At 37.8% G+C, this 10,808-nt stretch overlaps 1 protein-coding gene across 1 annotated transcript in view; it reads right to left on the bottom strand.

Moving 5' to 3' along the window:
• Window positions 1–10,530, bottom strand: part of LOC107742308 (A disintegrin and metalloproteinase with thrombospondin motifs 17-like) — a 137,334-nt gene extending 126,804 nt beyond the window's left edge. The window contains exons 1-2 of the mRNA XM_016555229.1: window positions 10,354–10,530; window positions 7,254–7,600 (exon numbers count right to left, since the gene is read on the bottom strand). Of these exons, the coding sequence (XP_016410715.1) occupies window positions 7,254–7,600; window positions 10,354–10,426 (420 nt within the window). The 5' untranslated portion in view covers window positions 10,427–10,530. The remainder of the gene's footprint in view (window positions 1–7,253; window positions 7,601–10,353) is intronic.
• Window positions 10,531–10,808: the final 278 nt, after the last annotated feature.

The raw sequence follows: 10,808 nt of genomic DNA, 5'->3' as shown, positions 1-10,808 counted from the left end.
TGTCTAAATATAAATGTAAATGAAGAACGTGGCAAAGTCGTCAGCTGTTAGAGTTGATGAAGGAGGGGGAGGAGGAGGACAAAGGAGCGAGGAAAATGTTTTGAAGAGCATGCGAGAGTTAGAAGAATTGTTAATTTTATTATGATAGTATGTCCTTTTAGCAGTGGAGACGGGAAGAGAGGAGTGATCGATATACATTAAGGTCAGTAGTATTTTTTGATTTGCGCCACACCCTTTCAGCAGCCCTGAGCTTAGAATGATGCTCGCGGAGAACATCAGACAGCCAAGGGGCAGAAGAGGTGTTCCCTTCACGGTTCATTGGGCGACGGAAAGCCAGTCAGTCAGTCACTTGTTATGTCATAACATCACCACTAGATGAAGCAATAATCCTAATATCTCAATCCTGTCCTCCAGTACTGTCACCTCATGATTCCTTGTTTAACGCTGCTCTCTCTAGTGCAAATAATGTCAGTCCAAGTATTTTGCCTATTTTGGAAAAAAAAAAAAAACATATATTGACTAATGTTTTTGCAATACTTCAGCATTTAAAATTACTATACCGACACAGAACTACACACACACACACACACACACACAACTAACTTAAAGAATATCAAACAAAAGCAAAACAAAAGATCAGGACTAGAAGAATTGAACAAATACTAAAATAAAAGGCAAAAAGCAAAAACAAACAAAATGCAAAAACAAGGAGCAAGACAAGAACATGGAACTACAAAGGACTAGACAAGACAAGGGCACAAGACCAACCAGGCAGGGGAGACAGGAACACATACTCAGCCACATTCACAGACAAAGACAGCGAGGGTGAGAATGACCACAAACCGGCAAAGACAAGAGGGCAAGGGAAACTATAAATAGGGAGGAAGGCACACGAGGAGGGGCAGACAGTGTCTAAACAAGATGTAAGAGTGGAGCAGAAAGTATCAGTAGCACTGTTAACATCAAGAGATGATAACTGTTTAGGGGGAGGAAGCGAAGATGAAACCATAGCAGATAGCCGGGAGGGTGAGAGTGCGCGTAGGTTACGTCGAAAGATGACATGCGGAGGGGTATGTTTTGTGTCAGGAACCATGTTGAGGTTAAGAGTGATGAGGAAGTGATCCGAGGTGTGCAGTGGAGTAACCACCAGTACATGATCAGTGGAGCAGTGTCGTGTGTAAATAAGGTCCAGTTGGTTGCCTGATTTGTGAGTAGCCGTAGTTAACACTCTCTTGAGATCAAAAGAGGAAAGCAGAGTGTGTAAGTCTGCAGCCTGAAGTTTATCTAGCTGGATGTTGAAGTCTCCAAGCATAACTAGCGGAGTACCATCCTCAGGAAAGGTTGAGAGCAGCACATCTAATTCATCCAAGAAGTTACCTTGTGGTCCTGGGGGTCGATAAACAACTACAAAATGGATTTTAAAAGGTGGGTAATAGTGACTGAATGTGATTCAAAGGAACTGCTAATACCCAGAGAAGTAAATTTCCAATCATTAGAGAGAAGCAGACCAGTACCTCCACCTCTTCCAGTTAGACAGGGAGTGTGGGAAAATGAGAAATTATTCGAGAGTGCTGCAGGAGTAGCAGTGTCCTCTGTTTTGATCCACGTCTCTGTCAGGGCCATGAGGTTTAGTCTTGAATGACTTGTAATAGAAGTAATAAAATCTGCTTTGTTTACAGCAGACTGGCAATTCCAGAGACCAATAGAAAAAGAAAGTAGTGTATTAGCAGACATAGGCAAAGTGCGCAGGTTGTTAGGATTGCGCTGCCTACAGTGTGTGATGCATGGTTTGCGAGTGGTAGTAATAGTAGGGATATGGAAACACATAGTAAGAGTTGATCATAAAAAAAAACTGAAACAGAAGTGAAGAAAGGTGTAAAAAAGAGGTTGAGTCAAAAGCGATACTTATGTCCCTTCTCTGTGTCCCTGCACTGTGGAGTCACACGGTAGAATCGATGGTCTTTACATTCTTTGGTCTTAACATGAGGAGGGCTGCCGCGACAGCTGGCGCGGTGTACTAACCTTTTTTATACCCGTTTAAAATATAAAATATTAAAATATTTAGTTGTTTCTTTTATTTACATTTACTATATAAATATATATTTTATAATTAATAAAAGATGAAAGTCATGTTTTTCAAAAGCAAAAAACAGATTACACTGCTATTTTAGCTATTTTTTATATTCATTTAAATTTAACTATTAAAATTAACTATTATAATATATGATGTAGATATACCAGATAATGACTATAGTACCTGAACAAACAGCTCATATTTCATCGGCTTTACTTGCAAAATGACAGTGTGGACAGTTAGTTCGAAAGATTTGAAATGGATCTGATTTTCAAATCTGTAGTGATAACAAAGCCACATTTCTAAAAAAAAATTAATGAATAAATAAATAATCTTAATGCACTATAAAATTAGAAAAAAAAATAGTCCATATGAATCTATATTTCAAGTCTGAAGTCACATGATAGCTCTGTGTGAGGAACAGACTAAAACTAAAGTCATATGGAGCAATTTTGTGGTGTTTTTTAATTACTTTGAACTGCTGCTGTACAGTAAATAATGCCATAATTTTGGGTGAACTGTTCCTTCAAGATTTTAAACAGAATCTCAAATGATGTGCTCCAGGAGGAAGCTGATGTGTTTTCTCTGACAGCACACCCAGGATCATTCATCATGAGCCCCTCTGAGGATCTCACATATTCTGTACGTTAGCCTTGCTTCCCCTCCATCTGACTGTGACGCCCCTTGTGGCTTCAAGGGCACAAAGATGTGAAATGTGAGAATAATTTATCTCTTGTTGTCAAGACCTGAAAAACGACCAAGACAGCATCAAATCCGATGACAGCAATCAGTCAAGCGGGAGAGTCTGGATTGACGATGCATCCATGCTGCACAACGGAGGCTTTCACAGGAGAAAAGAGTGGAAAATGCACATGGATGGAGGTGAGGGAGATGTGCATAGAGCCCCGGGTGGGTGGAGGAGGAGGAGGAGGAGGAGAACATGGGAGTGCTGACAGGAAGTTGCCCACAGAGGCTGTAAAACACACGCTTTCATCACAACATGTACAGGCAAACCCCACATGAACCAGGTTAAACAAAGTACAGTTACATATGGCTACACTCTGAGGAATGATCGAGCAGTAAAACCCGTCTGAAATGACATTAACAGGCAGGAAGATCTTGTTTTGGTCCTCTCCAATTTCAACATTGTTTAAAAACAAGCTTACTAAGTGGAAGTTAGTAGAATTAGACTCCTCGCTGGTCTGAAGGGCGCTGTCCCAAAACCTACTGAGCTCACACATTTAGACAAAATCAACATTAGCATCAGATGCATTCTTCATAGAGAAGGCAATCCTATGAATGCACTACAACAAACTCAGATAAAAAAAATTGGTAACTGGTAACTATAAATATGATTTCCATGATGCAAAATATGTGGACAGAATCACGTAATCCAGTCATAAAGTGTGGAATTTACAGTATAACGCAAAATGTCATGGCATTTGGCGAATTTTGGATGAATAAATCAGAAGCAGGACTGTACAATCAATCAAAGGAACTAGTGTCTGCAAATATTAAAGCACAGCAAGATTGGTATTGAAAGACTGAATGTTCTGTGTGTCTCTGTGTGAATGAGCAAACTCAAACACACAAGACACTTGTGGTGTTTACAGCATCGGCCGTCTCACTACATGAGGAAACTCCACATGAACTTCATTTTCAGAGATGTACTGGGAGTCACTTCAGTTCACTCCATTGTTACATTTCCATTTACAGTTTAAAAGATTAACTGAACTGTTAATGTTTTATTCCTTCATTTGATTTACCAATGTTTTTGATAATAAAAGCATTCAATCATAAATGCAGAAAATTAAAACAGACAACACAGAATTTCTGAATAAAGCATTTCATTGGGCCCTATTTTAATATATTATTATATTGTTAAAGTTTTATGAAATCAATTGATTAGACATGGTTTTGGATTATTAAAATGTAATCAATCAATCCAGAAAAATTCAAACAGAAAACACAGAATTTGGGGGAAAATAACATTAAAACTGGGAAAAAAATAAGTGGATTTAATTTCACTTGTGTTAAATATTTGTGACCCTAGACCACAAAACCATATTGGTACTAGGAAATTTACAAAATATCTTCATGGAACATGATCTTTACTTAATATCCTAATGATTTTTGGCATAAAAGAAAAATCGATAATTTTGACCCATATAATTTTTTTTGCCTATTGCTTAAAAATATACCCCAGCGACTTAAGACTGGTTTTGTGCTCCAGGGTCACATTTAATAAATTGTACAAAATTCATGATTTCAATCAATTACACATGTTTTGGAAAATGGAATCTAGAAAACTGAAAACAGAAAAACGGAATCCAGAAAAAAATTAAATGGATTTCATAGGGCCCTAAATATACTTATATTAATTAACTCAATAATGAGAAAGTATCTAAAAATATGACTGCACTGACACCAAAGAAATGAGAACCCAACTTAAACTGAATTAAGCATGATGATGGCAGTTTCGTCTTCTGTAGAGCTGCTTTACAGCTGAATCACATCTTGCAACATCGACACTGTTATGGAACTGATTCGAATCAACACTGAACTGACTCGAGTTGAATAATGAACATCATTGCTGTCTTTTGTAGAGCTGCTTATCGCTGAATTGAAATTGTTTCAAAATTGATCTGAACTGAACCAACACTAAAACCAACTTACGGCAGAATCTGAATTGTCTCCATAGTCGAGTTTCCATAATTGATTCTGTTGTTTTCCTGTTTATCACAGTGAAGCTGCTTTGACACAATCTGTATTGTATAAAGCGCTATGGAAATTTAGGTGACTTAACTAAAGACACTGTTACCGCCATCCAAAATCGTATTTCCTCACCTATAGATGACCCGTGGAGAGAGAACCATGTGGTCACAGACAGATGTCAGACGTGGCTCGTTAAACACCCAGCTGATCTTCAGCTCATCTGCACAGCCGTCGAGAGCCTCACATCTGCTCGCTGTCAGTCTCACTTTAGGTGTCAAAACCGTCCTCGCCACATGTGAGTAGAACATTTACAATAACGATGAGCTCATTTTCCAGAGTCAGCCTAAAGAGCGATGAGTCAGGGTTGTCAACTAGTTGTCCATTAACCGAAGAGTCAATCAGTGAAGTTTATCAATAAGGTTGTGCAGAACATTACGAAGATCACGAACTTTGGCTAAGGCCAATCAGATGACGTACAAAACCTGCATTCTAACCAATCAGGCAATTGGCAGCTTGTGATAATGGAGTGCCATTTGTCTTTCAGCCGTTTGATTGATGGCATTTAACACAGCCATTCAAAGGAAGTTTGAAGGATGGAATGATCGTAATGGGACCAAAGTCAGGGAAACTCTTTCTCAAACAAACACAGCCTCTCTCCCGTGGGTGGGCCTGGAATGCTCACAACCACAAAGTCAAATAACCAGCACACATTCAAAGTGCGGTCGGGTGAATCTCACGAACACATGTCAATGTCACATTTCAACTCAAAATCAAAAGATAAATAAGAAGAAATTGTATTTCGCATGAGGAAATTAAGTCTGTTTTGAGACATTAAAAATGAAATGCATTGCACCATTATTTTAATGACATTTAAGCAAGTTCTCATGGCCTTAAATACTGTTACCCGTTTAATCAAATTAGCTTAAATAAAAGTAAGTAAAATAACTACTAACATAAAGCATAACTACTTAATTAAAAAAATAGCCTATATTGGTGATTCTCGGTTGTGACAAAAAAGGGTCATAAAAGAAAAGAAAAAAACAATGCAAATAATAAAATGCAATTAACCAGAAATAAATGTGCTTATTTAGGACAGCATATACTGCCATTCAAAAGTTTGAGGTTATTAAAAGAAGTCTCTTCTGCTCACCAAGGCTAAATTTATTTGATCAAAAAATATGGTAAAAACAGTAATATTGTGACAATATTATTACAATTTAAAATAAACGTTTTCTAATTTAATATATTGTAAAATGTAATTTATTCCTGTGATGCACAGCTGAATTTTCAGCATCATTACTACAGTCTTCAGTGTCACATGATCCTTCAGAAATCATTCCTAATATGCTGATTTGCTGTTCCAGAAGCATTTCTTATTATTATCAATATTGAAACCAATTGTGCTGCTTCATATTTTTGTGGAAACCATGACCATTTTTTTCAGGATTTATGATGAATATAACGTTAATTTGAAATAAAAAAATATTTTGTAACATTATATATTATTGTAAAATGTAATTTATTCCTGTGATCAAAGCTGAATTTTCAGCATCATTACTACAGTCTTCAGTGTCACATGATCCTTCAGAAATCATTCCTAATATGCTGATTTGCTGTTCCAGAAGCATTTCTTATTATTATCAATATTGAAACCAATTGTGCTGCTTCATATTTTTGTGGAAACCATGACCATTTTTTTCAGGATTTATGATGAATATAACGTTAATTTGAAATAAAAAAATATTTTGTAACATTATATATGTCTTTACTGACACTTTTGATCAATTTAATGTGTCCTAGCTGAATAAAAATATTTATTTTTAAAAAAGTCTTACTACCTCACACTTTTTAAAATATAAATTTTAAACTTAATAAATAGAATTAATATAAAACATAATAATAATAATAAGAATAATAAATGTAAAATAATATATAACATAAATATAAGAGAGGAAATAAATAAAAAGCGTTATTATGTCCATAATAATAATGAGAATGTGAGTTTTTTGTAGTATGGTAACAAGAATGTCACAATAAATAAATAAATAAATAAATAAAAGGACATTTGTGACCCTGTCTGTGAAAACCCAGCTAAAGTCATTTTTTGGTGATTTACTGTTTTCTATATAAAATCATCCTTCATAAGGTAAAGAACATTCTGTGAACATGTAACATTGATATCTTTATTACTGACTGAGTAAGACCATGTCAAAGACTGAAATCAAACTTTAGATGTTATTTCATTTCATTTCAGTTATCTCATAATTAGATTTTGAGACTTTAGCCTGGATTTCACAGAGAGGGTCACATTTATTTTCTCTATGCAAGGTCTTATTTCGTATTCTTCTTTTTGATTTTGGGGTGAAATACATCCCAAAAATGTTCTTGACAGGTTTCATGTATGAACATACAAATCATGTCTTCCCAGCAGTGATAATCTCCCAACAACCTGAACTCCACTCACCAGTCCACCGCAAGCGTCCAATGAGGCGAAAGAGTCTGTGTGATTGAGAACGGCTCCGGTATAGAAACACCGTCTGACCCTTAGAACAGGCTCGTGCTGAAAGCTGCCCTCCTCACCCCTCTCCTCCGTCACAAACTCCTCGGCGAGGAAAGAGTCGTCTCTCTGGAGCTGCAAGTAAAGCTCCTTTCCGAAAGCAGGCAGTCGTAGAAACAGGTGGTCCTCCTGCTGATGGTCCGAGCGTGGTCTGCGACCCCTGCTCCACCTGTAGGCTCCCTGGAGCAGGTGCACCTCGTCCGGCCGCAGCTGCTGTGGAACGACCACATCTGTCTCGTACATGGCCGATTGCGCTAGGAGACATGCAACACGTTGTAATTAGAATAACAGTGCAAAGTGTATGTTAGTCACGTCGTGGTTCCCAAAAAACAGCTTCCATGACCTTTCCAGCCATTCAGAATTACTGGAGAAGAGTCACAAAACCATTTCATGCAATGAAATCTTTTAGCACTAAGCATAACCAGAAGCATTTCGATTTTTAAAGATTTGAATCATTTCCATGACTTTTCCAGACCTACAAATAATTTTTTTTAAATTCCCTGATATTTCCAAGTTCTGTGGGAAAAAAATGCCCAACTCCTAGTTTTATAAGTCAGAGTTGAGTTTACAAGTCTGCCTGCAGTTAGTTAAAGAAGGATACACGCAAGGAGAAATAAACTTGTTAAAACATTAGATGTGGAAATAGAGACGGTACAGAAGAGTTTATAAAATGAAAGTGGACTTGGTAAGTAGCCCACTGCACAGAAACATAAGTACACACTCAAAATCTAGTAGGCTGCCTACCTAGACTGCATTTTTGGGCATCACACAGTTGCATGAGCTCACATGCTCTCTCAGCACTGTGACATAACATACGCTCTTTGCCAAAATAGTTTTTTTGTGCCCGTAATGCCTAAAAATGCTGTCTAGGAAAGCAGCTCACCAGAGTACAGAGGACACACTATCTGGCTGCCTACTAAGACAGTATTTTTGGGCGTCATACAGTTGCATGAACTCACATGCACTCTTTGGCAATAGATAATATCTATCTCCAAATGATATCAAAAATGCAAAAAAAAAAAAAAAAAAAAGTCTGTTCACTTGGAGATTACATCCAAATGAAATAAAAAAAGAAAAAAAAAAAAAAAAAAAAAGTCTGTCTAGTTAGGCAGCTCACTTTGCAGAGAATGCGATTTCTGTACCCTAGTAAGCTGACTAGACAGCAATTTTGGGCATCATGCAGTTCCATGAGCTCACATTCACTCTCATCCAAGAGAATGTCTAAAATGAGCCTAAAATACTATTAAAAAAATTTTTTTTAAACTGTTTAGTTGGGCAGCAGACAATGTGATTTCTGTACCCTAGTAAGCTGACTATCTAGACAGAATCAGCTCACTTTGCAGAGAATGCGATTTCTGTACCCTAGTAAGCTGACTAGACAGCAATTTTGGGCATCATGCAGTTCCATGAGCTCACATTCACTCTCATCCAAGAGAATGTCTAAAATGAGCCTAAAATACTATTAAAAAAATTTTTTTTAAACTGTTTAGTTGGGCAGCAGACAATGTGATTTCTGTACCCTAGTAAGCTGACTATCTAGACAGAATTTTGGGCATCATGCATTTGCGTGAGCTTGCATGGATTCTCAGCAAGGAGAACATCTAAAATGTGCCTAAAATTCCCCCCAAAACTGTCTAGTTAGGCTGTTTACTACACAAAGAATGTGATTTTTGTACCCTAGTAAGTTGACTATCTAGACAGCATTTTGGGCATCATACAGTTGCATGACCTCACATGTAATCTCAGCCAAGTGAATGCCTAAAATTCCCCCCAAAAAACTGTCTGGTTAGGCAGCTCAGTACACAGAGAATGTGACTTCTGTGACTGACTTTTTGTAAGATGATCTAGAAGACAGCATTTTTAGGCATAATCCATTGCATGAGCTTCTTAGCCAAGAAAACATCTAAGATGATAAAAATGTTCTAGTTTGGCAGTTTACTACATAGATAATGTGACTTTTGTACCCTAGTAAGCTGATTATCTAGACAGCATTTTGGGCATCATACAGCTGCAAGAGCTCATGTGCCCTCTCAGCCAAGAGAATGTCTAAAAAGCCGCAAATGTTGTCTAGTTAGGCAGCCACTAAAAAGAGAATGTGACTTCTGTACTCTAATACACTTACTATCTAGACAGCATTTTAGGCATCATGCAGTTGCATGAGCTCACATGCTCTCGGTCAAAAGACTGTCTAAAATGCATAAAATGTCCCCAAAACTGTATAGGTAGGCATAAAACTACCCATAGAATGTGACATCTGTACCCTAGTAAGCTCACTATCTAGACAGCATTTTTGAGCATCAAAAATGCATTAGCTTGCATGCACTCTCAGTCAAGAATATGTTTATAATGCATAAAACGCCCTAAACTGTCTAGTTAGGAAGCTCACTACACAGAGAATGTGCCTTCTGTACTCTTGTAAGATGATGACTATCTAGTAGACAGCAGTTTTGGCCATCATGCAGTTGCATGAGCTCACATGCCCTCTTAGCACTGTGATGTAACATGCACTCTGCCAAGAGAGCGCACGTGACGTCACAGCATTTCTTTCCGCCTATGAAGCCCAACAAAAGCTGTCTAGGTAGGCAGCTGACTAGGGTTTGAGACACGGCCAACATCTTGAAACGTAATCTGGCTGGTAAGCCCTATATGGCTCTTAAATAAACAATTTAATCTTAATTGAAACAACATGGCTGAAACTATGTTGTAAGCAGCAGGGAAAATATGCAGTTTAAAATAATATAACCAAGTCGAGGACAAAGACGCTGTTAGTAAATGGTCCAGACGAAAAAATTACCATGGTAACCGCAGTTTCCGCCGTTATCGTGACTACTGCAAAACAATAGTAAGTTAAAACGGGAATACTGTAGACGCTTTCATATTATTTCTGTCATTTTATTTATTTTCTTTTTCCCTAGAAGCTATAACTGTAGCAATATTGGTATATTAGCCTGAAACTGGTTACCATGGTGAATTTCTGTCAGGAGTATCGCAGGTGCTGCAGTCTTACCTGATATTGCATTCAGTCCGATGCGAAAGAGAACAAAAGGGAAGAAAAGCAGTAAAGAGTCATGGCCGTGCATTATTAAGAGTAATATATCGTAGAGCAAGTCTTTGTGAAGAGGGCAGGCAGTGTGCGCTGGCGGAGCAGCAACAGCGGACTGACGCGAAGTTTCAGAAAGTTTAATTACAGCAGACTGGGAACTCAACTTCATGCAAAAGCACCGCCCCCTGACACCGACGTCCCGCCCCATCAGCGTTCGGATTGGTCGATGAGATCCAAGTAAATAGATCCTCGCAGCGTCATTGGTTACTGATTCTGTCAGTCTGTAAAAAGGGCTGGAACAGTGCACGCGGTCCCACATCTATTGCCAATTTAGCAATTTTGTTGCTAGATTTAGCAACTTTTCATACTACCCTAGCAACTTTTTCTTCCAAAAGCACCTAGCAACAAATTTAGCTATT

This window comes from Sinocyclocheilus rhinocerous, unplaced genomic scaffold (genome assembly GCF_001515625.1).
Source record: "Sinocyclocheilus rhinocerous isolate Xijiao unplaced genomic scaffold, SAMN03320098_v1.1 scaffold75, whole genome shotgun sequence".
NCBI lineage: Eukaryota > Metazoa > Chordata > Actinopteri > Cypriniformes > Cyprinidae > Sinocyclocheilus > Sinocyclocheilus rhinocerous.
The sequence above is the reverse complement of the archived record's forward strand: the minus strand, read 5'-3'. Positions and strand labels throughout refer to the sequence as shown.